At 53.1% G+C, this 17,073-nt stretch overlaps 1 protein-coding gene across 1 annotated transcript in view; it reads right to left on the bottom strand.

The window, feature by feature from the left end:
- The window catches only part of Timp2 (TIMP metallopeptidase inhibitor 2), a 49,824-nt gene extending 33,228 nt beyond the window's left edge, over nt 1-16,596 (bottom strand). Inside the window, exon 1 of the mRNA XM_041635801.1 lies at nt 16,099-16,596. Within this exon, the coding sequence (XP_041491735.1) occupies nt 16,099-16,228 (130 nt within the window). The 5' untranslated portion in view covers nt 16,229-16,596. The remainder of the gene's footprint in view (nt 1-16,098) is intronic.
- Between the last annotated feature and the right edge of the window lie 477 nt (nt 16,597-17,073).

The following is a 17,073-nucleotide window of genomic DNA, read 5'->3' as shown; positions in this document are numbered from 1 at the left end:
CAACAGCTGGCTCTCTCCCTCGCCCAACAGCAGATGAGCCCCTAGGACTTCTTGCAAGCCTTCCTATCTCCCATCCACCTCTCTGCCTGCACCCTGCTGCAGCCTACACTGGCCCCTGACCAGCAAGTCTCCAAATACCGTCCATGGCCAACAGGCTCTACCCTAGGGAGACGCTACCCCAGCCTGTAGGACAGCAACAGGACCCCTTCTTGCTATCCTGGCAGCTCCAACCCCAGTGCTCACTGCTGCCCAGGACCTTAACTGTGCCCATGTGGATTCTTCATGAGATAGACATGCCCACCCCCACATTCTCCACCTGTATCTCCAGACTCCTGCAACTCCCCTGCCTGGGACACCCCACAACAGTAGCTCTCAACAATCTGCACACTCAGGACTCAGACATCAGCATTTTTGGAACATAGAGACCATTATAGATTAGTGACATGCGCTAGCGGGAACATCTCTACACAGCTCAGCTTCGCAATCTCATGCATGCAGTCTGACACTGCCATATCGCCTGAGAGCGACTGGCACACAGCACACACAGCACAACAAAGCAACGCTCTGTGTTTTCTTTGGTTCTTTGGGACAACATGGGGGACAGTCCAGGGCTCTTAAGATACACAGAACAGGGTTATCTTAAATTAAGTGACACCAAACAAAAAGTGGGCTTAGTAAGTTAATATTGTGTGGCTGTAGCACCCTCAATGCTAGCTACGACTTTCCTCTTACCTCTTTTTTCTTTTAATTTTATTTTATGTGCATTGGTGCTTTGCCTGCAAGCATGTCTGTATGAAGGTGTCAGATCCCCTGGATCCCCTGGAACTTGAGTTACAGACAGTTGTGAGCTGCCATGTAGGTGTTAGGAGTTGGGCCTGGGTCCTCTAGAAGAGCAGTCAGTGCTCCCAATTGCAGAGTCATCTCTCCAGGTGCCCCCCCACCCCACCTCTTTTACAGAAGCCTGGCACCACAAGAATAAATATCTAGCAATTGAATCTGACATAAAAGCAAAGAGGAGTACAGGGACCCGTGGCCCTAGCTGGTGTCAGGGACCCAAGCTTTTGACTCTAAGCTCACACATCCTAAAACACAACACTCATGGGGTGGTGATGACCCACAAGTAAGAAAATCAGCTGCCAGGCTCCATCTCAGACGGTTCTTGCGTGGCTCTGTTGAGATTGGGTCTCACTCTAGGCTAGTCTATAACTTGAGACCCTCCTACCTCAGCCTTTCCAGGGCTAAGATTATAGGCCTTGTGCCACCAGGCCCAGATCACAGTATTTTTCAACAGAGTGTATTCCTAGCCAAATCTGACATGACAAAATGGAAGAGGAATACATCCAAATCACACCAAATTCAGCGATCAGTGTGGAGGCTTGGGAGACCAAAGAACTGCCTGTGGCTGGGAGCCACATAGATACCCAAAGCACCAGTATGGTTTCTACCTGCAGCCAGAGAAGAATCTAACCTGTTCTGAACAGCCTACACAGCCCTGGACAGCCTTGGACACAGAGGGACAGAGGGACATTGTGGTCATATACTGTTGCACCCTGTCTGCACAGCCAGGATGCCTCAGCAGCAGAAGAGATGGTCTGTGCCATTGAGAATGGTACCTGGACCTAAGGGAGCTTAGCCAACATCTAAGATGAAGACAACGGTCAAGGTACAGGAAACTAATGGACAGATGTGGGTCTATGACTTTAAGGAATGAGGAGTATCAATGAACGGACAAGTGACAAGGTCACAAGATAATTAATTAAAGGCACAAGAGGGACTGAAGAGATGACTCAGTCAGTAAAGCTCTTGCTGTCTCAACATGAAGACCTGAGTGTGGGTCTCTGGCACCCATGTAAAGTAGCTGGGCACGGCAACTCATGCCTGCAACCAGTGTAGGGGAGGCAGAGACCGGTAGGTAGATCCTCTGGAGCTCACAGGCCAGCCAGTGTATCCAAACTGGTGAGCTCCAGGTTCAGTGAGAGACCCTGTCTCAGAGTATATGGTAGAGAGAAAGCAGGGAAGACACCTGATATGAGCCTCTGGCACGTACAAAACCCAACAAACAAATCAAAAGCACAGTGAGCCAGGTCTGGTGGCACACGCCTTTAATCCCAGCACTCGGGAGGCAGACACAGGAGGATGGCCAGCCTGGTCTACAGAGTGAGCTCCAGGACAGCCAGGGCTACACAGAAAAACAAGAGCTGAGAAAGAACAGCTGGACAAAGTTTTGGAAGACCAAGAAAGAACCAGATGTGGATAACTTTCTCCCAGAAGGTTCTGGATTAGGAGGAAAGCAGGATGGAAGAAGGGGACACCAACAAGGAACTCAATGACAAAAGCCAGAGGCCTCCACAGGCCTGAGGAGCATGGAGGAGTCTGGGTAGCACGCTATGTGCCCAGGAAAGGATCTGAATGCTGTTGCCTCAGTCCCTCATCTGTGAAGTGTGTGATGGCAGCCTCTCCCATCACTGTGAGGACCACCCAGATGCACTGCCAGTCATGTAGGGATAGGGTGGTACTTACCGTGTGTGTCTCCAGATGACCAAGCCAGACCACTGAGGAGGACACATTACAGGGAGGCAAGGGTTGGTCGGGCAAAAGGAAACACTTTCCAAAAGGCTGTCTTGAAATCATTGGGTAAGCAGTGAGATACCCATCACTGGAGGCATCCAAGCCAAGCCCAGGTGAAATAAACATCAGAAATGTTTTTAACCCCATTTCTCTGAGTTCTAGCTTTTATGCCTCAGAGTGTGTTGTCCCGTACCCCGTTTCTGGCACTTCCTCACCTAGCTAAGGTCTAGAGGGGTAGTTTCTAAAGTTGCTGGGCTGGGGGGAGTAGCAGAGCCAGCAACTCCGCTAGGCGAGGGCCTGGTGAAACATAAGCCCCGCCTAAGATCATAGCAGGTTTTTCTCCAAATCCTATGGGCGTGGCTACATATCGACATTTTACCATCTCCTCAAGCCCCACCGGGACCAGGTGGGCTCTACCAGGCTAAGAAGTTTGGGCAGCCAGCTAAGGGGGTGAAGGACAAGCTCATATTTCCAAAGATATACCTTGTCGCAAAGCTGACCTCTGACCTCAGAGTTTGGGCACCCACCAACCAAGAGGGGCACTTACAGCTGATCCAGCTGGTGCCTTACTAAATATAGGGGTGGTGCTCACTGCCTGCTTTCCAAGTCCCTAGCCAGGACAGGGGTGCCCACACCAGCTGCCACTCTTCCTCTGCCATGATGTCCCTCCCACTCCTCAAGGCAGCTATAGAGTCTCCCCAAGCTGCAGCCCCTACTCTCAGCACTTATTCATCCTTACAGAACTTGGCCTGGGCATGGGACCAAGAACCCCCCTCCCAGAGGAGAAGGGGCAGATATCACATTCTTACAATCTTGTCTTAAGGTGGTCCACGTGGGGTCTCAGGGGTCACTGACCCAGGTTAGCTGGGATCACCACTCCCCAGCTCTTTCAGCAGCCCAGTATCTGCCCTGGCTGGTTAACTATGGGAGGCTGTTGCCATGGGGACAGCAGAGCTGTTGTGCTGTGACATCATCCGCAGGGGTGAGGTCAGGAATAGAGACAGACCAGTGAGAGGACAAAGGTTCAGGGGAGAAAAGCAATCACAGATTTGTCTAAAGTGGCAGGGGTCGTGAGCTTTCTGGAGGTGCCTGTTTGAAGAGGTTTTGACAAACAGAGGCCATGCCATACAGAAACTCTCAGATCACAGCCACAGTGGCATGGAGGGCACCCTCCCTCCCCCAGCTGACAACATCACGACCTCTCCCTCCACCCTAGCTGTCAGAACACTAAGATGACAGACTTCAAGGTCTCAAGGACAAATTCTTCCCACACCTTCTTCCACAGAGACAGCAGCTGGCTGGACTTGGTCAGAGGGCATATGGGTTACTTCCTAACAGCTCTGGGGACTCTGAGGCAGGTGAAGGAAGAATCTTAGCTCCACCCCCTTTGTCACTCATAACCCTACAGAACTCAAAGTCTGACATGCTTGACTATGTTTCTAGGGCTGGAACATCCTCTAAAAATGGAACCACTGAACTGAGGTTAAGTTTGCGGAATGTGGCTTTGATAAGGAGTCAAGCATTTCCTCTATCGAGGAAAAGTGAGCTGAGGTGTGGGGCTCTCGGGGAGCATAAGATCAGGACAGCTGATCCTGGAACCCAGGGCTTTGACTGGGTTGGACGAGCTCTGGGAGGGGCCACTGACCACAGGGGGACTTTCTCCATCAAAGCCTCCTGTTTTTCTGGTCCCTTTTCTTACACTCTGGTGATGGTTTATTTTCTATGACAACTTGACCGAGCTAAGGGATACCCAGCTAGACAATGAACTAAGGGACACCCAGCAAGCTGGTTAATCTAGAGCCATTTCTGGACACGATTAGCTTTGAACCAGGCTTCCTGGGCTACCCTGAGCAAGCTTGAGGGCCCAGAAGAAGGGAGCATTCTTTCTCTGCTTGGGCGTGGACCTTCATCTGTTGCCTACAGCACTAGGGCTCCTTGTTCCCCATCCTTTGCGCTCTAGGCTCACTCCATCCTGGCTCCCCATCCTTTGCGCTCTAGGCTCACTCCATCCTGGTTCCCCATCCTTTGCGCTCTAGACTCACTCCATCCTGGCTCCCCATCCTTTGCGTTCTAGGCTCACTCCATCCTGGCTCCCCATCCTTTGCGCTCTAGGCTCACTCCATCCTGGCTCCCCATCCTTTGCGCTCTAGGCTCACTCCATCCTGGCTCCCCATCCTTTGCGCTCTAGGCTCACTCCATCCTGGCTCCCCATCCTTTGCGTTCTAGGCTCACTCCATCCTGGCTCCCCATCCTTTGCGCTCTAGGCTCACTCCATCCTGGCTCCCCATCCTTTGCGCTCTAGGCTCACTCCATCCTTGTTCCCCATCCTTTGCGCTCTAGGCTCACTCCATCCTGGCTCCCCATCCTTTGCGTTCTAGGCTCACTCCATCCACCTCCATTCTTCAGTCTTTGAACACAGACAAAGCCACATCCCTGCTTTCTGGTCTGCCATGGTGGCTTGCAGTCTATCATGGTGGGAGCCCATTCCCATATCAAACCCTGGAACTTCTCTCCTGGTTGGATCTGTTCTCTGGGGAACTAATGGATATAGCCCTGGGATTGGCTTTTGTGTCTCTTTCTCCTTGCCCGTCACCTCACATCTTCAGCCAGAGAAAAGGGCCTGGACATAGAATGTGCTGGTGGTTCCTGATAGGTGGCTCTTTTGGCCTGCCCCAAACTGCTCACGGCTTCCGGTTCCCATTGCTTCTCTTTCTAGGTCTGTTCAGAACGATGGTGATGCTGCCACACCCAACCCTGCCGCACCTGTGCTCTCCTGACACGAGCCCCAGACTCTGAATGAACCCAGTAGGCAGGGTGGGAGTTGGAAAGAGAGCAAGTGCTAGCTGGGTCAGCAGGAGAACCTATGTTTGAGCTCCAGAGGAATGGAAAAGGCTTAGGGTGGGGAGGGGGTGAGATGGGGGTGGAGACACATGCTGGCAATCCCTGTGCTGAGAAGGTCCAGACAACAGGTGGACCCCATGAGGGTCACTGGCCAGCACCAACAAAAACATCACCAACAGAAACCCCCAAATATCCACTCTGCTAAACAACACAGGTCACACTGGCCAGGCCAGGGCAGGTCTAGAGATTGCCTGGTTGATGTCTGCCTGTTATTAGGCAATCATAGCAAGTACTAACTTAAAAAAAAAATCCATGTATAATCAAGTCCATTTTAGGAAATTGAAAAAATGCACTTGCAAACAGGAATCTGATTCCCTCACATGTCCTCACTTTTACATTTTAATTTAAAATATCTATCCATGCCAGGCTGGGGGAGGCACGCTCAGTGTTAGAGTGGCTCACGGAGGAGGTCCCGAGCTCACCTCGCACCACACAGCACGTGAAGGACTAGCCTGTTACCGCAGGACACCTGACACCGCACTTACTAGGGGCCCCAGGTCCTATATATCCAGGTGATTCTGACCTTTTCACCAGACAAGCAAGACTGAATAAACTTGTGACCAAATGCTTACTGGTGTCTGTTACCAATTCTCTCAAAAAAAAAAAAAAATTCCTGGATACAAGCTTATTTTTATAATCCTGATTGCTCTGCCAGCACGCCCATGGGAGACTCCAGAAGGCGTACGTTGAGACACAACATCTTTGTCACCAAGCCTCCACAAAGACACCCAACCTTCTGCTCCCCTCCCCCAAGGAACAGCACCCTTGCATCCAAAGCCGGGAGCCTGCTCCTGCTTGAGTCTCTAGGGACTCCTGGCCCCGCCACTGTCCTGGTGACCGTGGACAAGTCACAGACCTTCCTGCTCCATCTTCTGAGGGTAGAGTGGAGAGAAGCCAAGCTGGGTTCACATGTCCCCAAGGAAAAGGAGTCACTGTGTGCTCCAGTCCACAGCTTGAAGGGGAGACTGCCTCTTCTGGCACTTTTGTCCCCATAGCCTCTGGGCAGAGGCCACAGGTTTCCCAGGAGATGAGAGTCCAGGAAGGGGACAGCAGGGCTGACATCTGTGGAGCCCATTGGGACACATTTTGGAGCTTGACACGTCAACACCTTCTTTACTACACCCTCAGGGTTTGTTAGACAGCCTGAGAGGCATAGAGTAGGGACTTGATCAGCCGAGCGGGTCTAAAATCAGGGCCTCTCCAGATACCTCCCACTTCCTTGGTTAAGAACCAGCAGGTCGGGGTCCCAGTCAGGTCTCTGTTATGAGGAGAAGTGCCTGGTGAAGATTGCTTCTGTCACAACAAGCTCTGCTATCTCTGCAGAAGGTGGTTAGACTCCAACAGGGTGTCAGGAAAGTCAGAACCAGCTGCAGCGCAGGTCGGAAAGGGGGCAAAAGCTGTCTCAATCACATGCGGATCCTCAAGACACTGACGAGACCCCTGGGACTCTATATCCACAGGAAAATCTGCACAGAGAATCAGGCTTTGTTATGAAGCCTCCCTCCCACCTCTCCTCTCTCCTAGGAACCCAGAGCAGGCTGGGGGAACTTAACTGCAGCTTCGGGGTCAGCTTGGAGAATGGCCCCACAGGCATCCTTTCTCAAGCCACCCTATTGTTCTGGAAATTACAGAGCAGGTAACCTGATGAATACCGTATCACACAAACCAGACACCTGCACCTTTATCACTGAGGTCAAGGAAAAAAAAAAGAATTTTCTACAAAGGACAGACTGTTGAGGACTCAGGCTTTGAGGGTCTAAATAATCTACGCCATACTCATCCAACCCCCGCTGTGGCTGTATAATACAACACAGACAATGCCCAATCTCTATAAAGCTTTATTTAAAATGGGTAGTCTGTCCAGCATGGGAGTAAATTTGCCAACCATAGAAAGAGGCCCGGAAAGTGTCAGAATATCAGCTGTCTTCTGTGGGGCTGTGTCACCAATGAGACTGCACCAGATGTCCTGGTGCAATGTGACTGTCACACACACAGAAGGACCAGTTCCTCTGGGAAAAGGCACAGACTGAGGCTAGCCTGGAAGGCTCAGATGAGGTAACCTTTGCTCTGGGTGCTGTGACATAGACAGAAGTCATCTTGGAAGGGCCTTAGGATCCACTAAACCACATGCTTTAAACACTCATGATGTGTATGTATGTGCGTATGTGCGTGTGAGTGCAGGACACACAGCAGCCAGAAGAGGGTGTAGGATCCCCCAAGTTAGAGCTACAGGCAGTTTCCAGTCTCTCGTCATGGATGCTGGAAACCAAACTCAGGTTCTCTGGAAGAGCAGTATGCACTCTTAACCCCTGAGCCATCTTTCCAGCTCCCGTGAACTGCGCACTTTCATGGGGTGATCTGTACGCTGCTTGAATCATACCTTACTAATGAATGAGGCTGACAAACAGCCCTTGTCAGAGACAGAGAAATGCAGGGTCTCAAGGCAATGCCTAGAACCCAACCCATGGAGGAAGGAATGCTCAGCCTCTTGAGAATCGTCCTCTGACTACAGAGTACATATGTGTATGCATGCACGCGCGCATGCACACGCATTTAAGAAAGCCAGGGGACTGTCAGCAAATTCATTAATTCAGTAGCTGCCTCTGAAAACAAGGATGGAAGCCAGATGCCTACTTGTCTGATGGTGGGGTCCTACCCTCAGGCTGGGTGGCGGCTGTGAAGGCCTGGTCCGATCCAAGACTTTCCCTGAGGTCCTGCTGCATGGAGAAGGTCCCTGTCTAAAACCAGGAATACACTTGGCGGAGCTAGTGAGAGCCTGGGGCCAGGGCCCTGGGGAACTCCATCTCGGATCCTGAGAACCCAACCATCCCGAGACTGGAGTTATCAGTCCCAAGGCCGCTGTGTACTCCATCTATAAAGTCATGTGTTCCACTGTGCAACATTGCTTGATTAGCTTCTTGTTGCGTCTCATTGTATAAGAGCTTTCTGCTGACTCTGTCCCGTTCCCCCACACACCCACAAACAGTATCTAAGATGCTATACTTCATAAGAAACTTGCTTGGCATGAGACCTCCCAAGCCCAGCTTTCTGAGTTCGTTATCTTCTCATCTCCTGTCCCTCCTTAGGACCCCATCGCTGAAGAATGATCTGCTGGTCCAGGTCAGGTGGCAGAACTCTTTTACCTTTTGACCTGGGTGTCCACTTCATACTATTGCTAAAATGGATCTCAAGCATGTTCATGTTAAAACTAGGCACCACATTGGGCAAGAACTGAGTGACCACGTTCCATACAAAGGCTGCTCCTGGGCTTGTAGAACTGACCCACTCCGGACCTGTTTCTGGATCAGAGATATGAATCTGCGCCACCGCAAACAACCAAGCTCATATTCAGTCTCTGCCAACAAACAGACAGGCAAACCTCATGAAATCATCTGCCACACGCACTCCCTCCCTCCTTCACGGTACATGTGTCACCTGGCCTGCTCCCAGAGACCACTCCCAAGTCAACCTAGAAACACTCCTCTTGAACTGCTTCCTATCCAGCCATCTCCTACCCACAGGGCCATGAACCCCTCCTTTATCAGCCTGGGTCTTGGGGATTTTGTTGCGCATGTGTGTGCATGTGTGTGTGTGTGTGTGACTGCATGTGGTATACACGTAGAGGTCAGAGGACAACTTCATGGAGTTCGTTCACTCCTTCTACCTTTACATGGATCCCAGGGCTTGAACTCAGGTTGCCAGGTTTGCACTGCAGGTCCTTGATCGCTGAGCCATTTTGTCAGCCCTGGGCCTTGAATTTTATCCTATGCAAAAGGGGGGGGGGGGTGACAAAGTGAACGAAGAGGACCAATATCAGGAAGGAGGGGCGGGGGGCGGGTATGGTTCTTCCAGCACTTGTTACCATCCTTGCTGTCGCTGTCACCTGTCTTCCCTCCCAGGACCCTGGCTGCCACCTGTTCCCCCTGGACATCAGGTTTCTTCTTTGTTTTGTCTACTGTGTGATACCTGCATCTCAGCCCTGAGTTTTGCCTGAGAGCTAATGAGGACTGAGAGGCAGATCCAGCTCAGTGTTAATGGCCTGGCTGCCACCACCAGCAGGCTCTGCTCTGGACCTGGTTAGCCTCTGTCTTCCCTTTCATCACCCACAACCTAAGAGAGGTGAGAGTGAGTTAGGACTAGAGTTGGGAGACTCAAGTCCAAGGTCATGGAGCTGGTCTCTGGCCTACACTCTGGGCAGAACCAGCCTCTGGCCACATTTTGCTGTAAACGCAGGCACCCCGCCCTTACTGGCTCCTCCCCCATTTCCTGTTCTCTCCACAGCCCCCTTCCCCCTACATTTTCCACAGTCTGCTAAAGAGCTGACTGGGCACTTCCTCATCCAGGCCCACAGCCCAACAGAACTCCCAAAGCCCTGTCCGCCTGACCATCTGACCAGGCTAGGAAACACCTGCCTGCCCACTCTAGGGGGTGGGTGTCAGTGGCAAAGCTCCTTTCATCCATAGGGTTACCCTAAGCTCAGGTGCTGGCACTGCCCCCTGGCTCACTAGATTGTTCCCACAGGCTCCTGCCTCCACACAGTGTCTAACCAAGCCTCCCTGGGTTCCACTGACTGGACCCCAGGCCCTGCTGCTTCCCACAGGCTCAGTAACCTTTCCCCAGTCATCCACTTTCTCAACCAGCTAAACAACGCTAGCTCTTTTGCTCCCCCAACTGCCCCAGGCCACTCCCAGCCCCCTTGACCTAGAGGGTTATCTGGCTGATAAGATCCACACCTCAGGATTTCCCAGAGCTTCATTCTAATCCCCCCCCCCTCCATCCAACAGATTCCTGTCAGCCAGGAGGCAATGAGCAAGATCACTGAGGTGCTATATTCCAGTCTTCACTTCCCTCAAGACGGTTGTGTGGCTGACTAACCCTTTGAAAATTCCCTGTAGCACCTGCCGCAGAGCTTTGTGTGTGGTCAGCAACCCAAATGTGACTACTCAATTGTACATGCTTAGAGGAATAAACCATGAGAGAAGCAGGTGTCTAAGTCATAGCCAGGCTGGGCCCACAGGCAGCGAAGCCGCATTAGCTACACGGTGGAGGGGCGTGGGTTTCTAAGTCACATAGCCACATGGGTGCAGAGGCTCAAGTGTCTAAGCCACACAATCACGCTGAGCCCATGGGTGTCTAAGCTACACATCCGCACAGCCACATGGGCCCACTGGTGTCTAAGTCACACAGCCACACCACGCCCTCCATACACTGGATTGAGATCATCCTTGGAACCTAGGATTGGCCAGCACTGATCAAGATCTAAGCAGAAAAGCAGTTGCAGTTACCAAAGAAGGGCTCCTTCTCCAAGACGTCTACATACACAGAGCCCTCTTCATAAAGCTACCCCTCACAGGGCGGTGGTGGTGCACGCCTTTGGTCCCAGCCCTCGGGAGCCAGAGGCAGGAGGATCTCTGGTCTGTAGAGTGAGTTCCAAGGACAGCCAGGGCTGCACATAGAAACCCTGTCTCAAAAAAAGCTACCCCTCAATTTACATGATAGAATATGCTCCCAATCTGCCTTTTGAGGAACCCCAAAGCTTTGACATGCCCATGTGACACAGCCCATCAGGGAGCAGCTCACTGTGTGGGAGTCCCATTCCTTCCACTCCTGCACAGTGGAGCAATGATAGAGACCCAGCAGGCTGGGACAGCAGGTTGTATGGATCCCAGCCAGCTCAGGCTGAGGGGTGGGGGTGTTCAGCTGAATGTGTTCCAAGCAGCTGAGGACTGCAGTTGCTGGCTCTACATCACAGCCTCTCCTGACACACTGAGCCTATTGGTCACGCTTGGTCCAGAAATCTTCCCTATTCTTTGACCAGCTCTCCTCCTGGCATTTTAGGCATCTCATCTGCTGAATTCCCCTCCACCACATCCGGGGACACTCATAGACTTCACTGTTCTTATCCAGACCTGGCAACTAAATCAAGACCCTGGCCAAGCGCTCTCATTGGATAGATCACCACTAGACATTGTATCAGATAGGTCGCCATTAGACATTGTATCAGATAGGTCGCCATTAGACATTGTATCAAAATTAACACGACTCTCACCACTCAACCCTAACCTCTGCTGCTGTCATATTGACTTAGGGACTCCACTGCTTGGCACCAGCATGGGCAGAACACCAGCAGAATTGCCTGGACAGTCTTAAAAATCCCAATAACCACACCCAAGCCTCACTGTTCCAGGTGTTGATGATTCTGGCCACCAATCTACAGCCTGTGTGTCCTCGGGGACTTGCTGTGGGTCCGCTGTTGGACAGAAGGTACCATATGACCAGTCAGAGTGACAACACATGACCCCAATCTGCACCAGCCACTTCCTGCCACTTCCTCGGCCACTGTGAACGTATCATTCTCTCATCTCAGTCCAGCCCATCCACCAAGGATGCTCCAATTGACACCATCAAGGTGCACTTAGCTGTGCCTGCAGCATCCTTTCTCAGTCTGTGTCTACACTGCCTATGCTCCATGTCTCATTTCCTCCCTCTGGAGAAATACCATCCTAGCCATGAGCTGCCTGGTCCTGGGGGTGTGTGTGCATGCTAGTAGCATGTTAGCATGCACCAGGGGCAGGGGAGCATGCATTGCAAGCGTTTGAGCCTAGCTCCAGGGTTGGGGAAGGACTCCTGCCTCCTGCATGATCCCTCCTCCATTTGCCAGATTGCCCATACCGTTCTCCTTCCTTTTGTTTTGTTTCTTTCTCCCCTTGCTGTTCTCTCTCTCTCTCTCTTTCTCTCTCTCTCTCTCTCTCTCTCTCTCTCTCCCCTTGAGATTCCTGAAGTTGTGAGACACATCTCTCAAATGTGTTCCAATGCAAGTGATTCACAGCCTTAGGTATTAGGCTTAAGTCCCCCACCAGATCCAGGCAGCTGCTCCTCCTACCTAAAGAGCCATCTAGAGTTCATGCTAAAAGCCACCTGAAGGCCCAAACGAAGGTGAGGAGGAGGAAGGCTGAGACCCAGTCCATCTGCAGGCTAGTGCAGGAGCACTTGACCATCACACCAGCAGATTGGAATTTCAGAGGCCTGAGCAGGTCCCATGCTTTCACTGAGCTCAGCTATGTGGTGTGGGAGGGTCCACACCTCCCTGCTTGATTGACACATCATTCCTCTATAGCTCCAAGCCTGGGAGTTACCAACGACTCAGATCCCAGACCCTCCCCAGCAGAAGATGTCCATCCAGGATACCAGTCAAAGTGTTCCTACAGCCCCCTCCTCAGCAGCCATCAGCATCCTTCCCCTTTGTAACTTGCAAATCCATTTCAAGTTGCTATGTGCTTACCCTTGAATTTGGCAAGTTCATCACTTAAGTTAATCATTTTCATGAACCGCACTAAGTCTGACTTTCTTTACACCTTCCACTGGCCACCTGCTGGCAGTTGGCAAGGGTCTGCGTGTGCCTGCTAACCTTTAAACCCACCTCTGCTGTCCCCTGCCCTGGTGTTAGAGCTTCCTCTTCCTAGTGGCTCATTTCTCCCTTACATCCCCGTAGTGCAGATCCAGCCACTCTGGACTTGTTGGTTGAGACAGACACATCCTGTACGAAAACTATGCCTGGGGGCCCAGAGAGCCTGCTGCTAGCAGTTTCTGCGGAGAGCCACCATCCGCCAAAGTCTGCAAAGCTCACAGCGCCTGGCGGTGCCTTGCTTTGCTTTTCCACGAGTCAACAAAGACAGAGTCATTGCTGAGTGCGTGTTACATGCCTTCTGGGGTGGCCACTCCTACCTTTCTGGTCTCCATCACCATGTACACAAACACACACAGGCTCCACAGAAAGCCACTATGTCCTCACCTTGATCACCCACCATACCTGGTGGCCCTTTAGGTCTTGACTATGGCCTCAGGCCTCACTATCTGAGCAGAGGGGGTGGATTCCCCGCCCCCATTCCTGAATGCCCTTGATTCCAGAAAGCAGTCAAAGCAGCCAGAGTCTGCCAAGTAGCTCAGCGGATTCGGCCACTCCAGGTTCCGTGGCTTGCGGTAGGAGGTGAGAGAATCAGACCAGTAGTGTTCCTGAGCAGCACCAGGGTGCAGACACGGGTCCTATGTGTCCTGACCCAAAAGCGCAGAGACAGGGGCCTTCCAAGAGTGGGCCAGCCTTCTCTTATCCCTTCCATAAGAAGTGTTACAACTCTCTCTGTCCACCATAGCTCCAGACCTGCTATTGGCAGAGAGATCCCTCCCAGGAATCCGTTCCCGGTCAGACGCTGAGCCAGGCAGCACGGCTGTGTGCATGCAGCAGGCACCGGAAAAGCTAGTTTTTATTAACCCCCTATGTGCACCCTTTTCAGGCTCCTGGGTCATGGTTCTGGGTGTCCAAAATCTGAGATGCTTTCAAAACAACAGCAGCCCAGGTCTGAGCCAGATCTTCCGTATCAGCTTGGGAACTCAAGAGAGAGCGATGGGCAGTTCTGACGTCAGCCAGACCCGAATGCCCCTCTGAGCAAGTCACAAATCTGTATCAGTTACAGGAGGACAGAACCCTGCAGCAGGCCAATACTGGCAGGGTGGGTTCACTGCAGTTCCCTACCCTAGGGTGTCAGCCACTTTTCAGTCCACGCCGGTCAATCTTGAGAGGGGTGGGTAGGGCTAACACAGGACACCCTGGTTGTGCTGAGTTGACAGTGTCCCTCCTACAAGTCCACAACCACCAGACCCATGAATATAACCCTCTTGGGATGTCTCTGCTGATGTAATCAAGTCAAGATGGGTTCAAACAAACATTGAATCCAGTGGTTTGTGTCCTGGCTCGTGTCCTTGTAAGAGGGGACATAGCCGTATGTAGACAAGAAGAGGAAGGGACTCATCCATTATCCCCGCCCCCCGCAAAAAAAAAAAAACCCACTAAGGAGTGCCACCCTCCAAACCGGGAGGAAGGCCTGGGCCACCAGCCCTGCTAGCACCTGGATTTTAGGCTTTGGAACTCCTGGATCACAAGACAGTCAGTTCCATTGCTTTGGGGCACCCATTTGTGGACATCTGTCCCAACAGCCGCAGGAGACATAGCTCTGCTATGGGATCGGGCCACTGTGCTGGGATGAGTTCAAAGTCTTGGCTTCACGGTGACTTAGATGCAACGCTTTGAATAGCAATGCTGGGAAATCTAGGCAGAGGAGAGCAATGTGCAGGCAGGAAGGGGCTTCTAGGCACAGATGCATCAGACCTCTGATCCAGAAGGACTAGCATGGCTCCCAGCCTGTTGCTATCTTGTCTGGGCTAAGATAGAAGAGTCTAAGCGTCCCCCGACTTGCAGCTAGCAGTATGGGCGTCCCGGGTCAGCTCTTTCCTACCAGGCCCCTGTGAACCAGGCCTACGAGTCCTGCTTGCTGCTTTTCTCTGAGTTCCCTACAACTTGCTGATGGGAAGTGAGGTCTCTACAAAGGGGCCTTACACAACCGTACCCCCAAAGGATGGCCCTGAGGAAACACACTAATGATTCCCTGATTGGAAAAGACTCCCTCAACCCAAAATGTTGCTGTTCATCAAAGCTCAACTGGACAAAAGATCCCATTTCCCTCAAACCAGACTGCATTTGCAAACCACTCCACAAACACACCTCACGCCCTGCACCCAGGTAGGCTGAGTTAAGGAGACCCATAGATAGGATCAGCTCAACACCCTCCAAAGAGCTAACTAGGGTGGGGCAAGGAACCACAGAAAAGGGCATCAAGAGGGTGTTTCCGACACCTGGAGAAACAGGCAGTGGCTTCAGTCTGTGTGGGAGAGGGGTACAGGACACTCAGACAGCTGGAACATAAAAGCCAAACCCGCAGGGAAGGTGGACTAGGCACCAGAACCTCACCTGCTGGATACGGGAGTTTGCCCAGCGCTGGAGAGGCCTTGGAGGGGGGTCAACTCCAAGTGGAGCCTCCCACTGTTACCAGTTTTTCCAGGACCACATAACTATCTATGTACCTCCTACCTGGCCAGCTAGCACCCACTCTTTGGGTCAAGGAGTCCTGAGGGTAACATATATGCTGGGCAATCTAAGCAGCCATATAATCCCATGACTCTCATAATCATAATAATGTCACCTCCCAGGCCGTGTGTGTGTGTGTGTGTGTGTGTGTGTGTGTGTGTGTACATTCTCGGAGGGAGGGGGGAAGTAAACAGCAGCAAATACTCAGGCTCTGGACCCTGCTTGGCCCTGTTGGTGGGGCCTTCCAGGGGACACGCAGCAGGGAAGTGGACGCCAGCAGCTTTCCTCAGTCCCTCTGAGCTCACGGGATCAGCGCAGGGGGCTTCCATTCTGCCCTGCTAAGCGCAAAAACTCCCCAATGGCTGCAGAGAAGCCCTCCTCACACAGCCACCCCCTCACCTGTGGAAGTTTCTTCCCGGGGTTTCTAGTCCTTTAGCCATGGCACCCCCGCGTGTCCCCTACTCCCCGCCCCAGCATTGGCATCCCAGGGAGGCCGCCTGCCAACACCCCAGCGTTCCCTGGCTCCCTTTCCTGGGGCCGGAGCTGCTGCGGAATTTCGGTGGAATTTTGAGGTCGCCAAGCATCTCCCAGCTCATAGAGAGAGAAAGAAAGAGAAACGGGGGAACGGGGGAGGGAGAAAGTGAGCTTGGGGCGTTCAGTTGCAGGATGGCAGAGGAGGTGGGCCGCGCGAACCGGGTACAGCCGCTTACCTACGTCTGCATTGCAAAACGCCTGTTGCGGGTGCACCGGGGAGCAGCTGCAGGCGTCGGCCCGGCGCAGCAGCGTGGCCAGCAGCAGGAGGCCGAGCGCCAGCCGAAGGCTGCGGGCCGCGGCGCCCATGGCGCGCTGGGGGCCTGTGTCCGGCTGCTGTGGCGCGGGCTGGGGGGCCGGGCACGCCCCTCCTCACCTGGCCCGCTCCCCCTCGTAAACTTTCTGTCCTCTTTGTGTAGGGGGGAAGCGGCGAGGAGAGGGCGCGGGGCAGTGCACCCGGCGGAGAAGAAAGAGGCTGGGTGGCGGCGAGCGAGCGCAGCCCGGCTCGGCTCCTCCGCTGCCTTCTATGGCTGTGTTTGCTGCGGGCTCCGGCCGAGCCGCCGTTTTATTGCGCTCCGAGGATCCTCTGCTCCTCCTCTCGGTGGCTGGCGGCCAGTGCAGGCCGGGCGCTCCCAACAGCCCTCCTCCCGCGCCGCCCAGCCCTCCCCAGAACCCCGGCTTTTGTTGTGCCCAGCCTGGCACGGCTGTGGGCTTCCCGCACCACCTGGCACGCTGCACCACAAGGCCACGCGCGCTGCGTACCTGACTGCCCGCTGAGGCCGCACCCACGTAGCCCCGGTTACCCAAAAGGACGGCTGTGCCGTGTGTTTCGCCTGATGGGCCCTGACTCTGGGTAGAATTCAGGCCTTGTCCCTCAAGACCACCAGGCGGCCCCCCACTCCTCATGACCTCCAACCCAACCTTTTCCTCCAGCCTGGCTCCAAGTTCTTGACTTTTCTTTCTACAAGGGTAAAGTGTCTCTGGGGCCAGTGTCACTCCCGTTCGCCCCCTTCCACGGAGAAAAGTGGAGCACTTGGAGGCCTTAGGATTTCAAGGGTTCTTGGCTAGTTGTTAAAGGGAGTCTGGGGTGTGGTTATGATGGACAAAAGAGGATATAACTGGCCAGACTGTAGAACAGCAATGGACGCTTGAAG

Source organism: Microtus oregoni, unplaced genomic scaffold (genome assembly GCF_018167655.1).
Source record: "Microtus oregoni isolate MIOR12 unplaced genomic scaffold, Mior012 000048F_ref0000485, whole genome shotgun sequence".
NCBI lineage: Eukaryota > Metazoa > Chordata > Mammalia > Rodentia > Cricetidae > Microtus > Microtus oregoni.
Note: the sequence above shows the minus strand (reverse complement) of the source record. Positions and strands in the feature narration are given on the sequence as shown.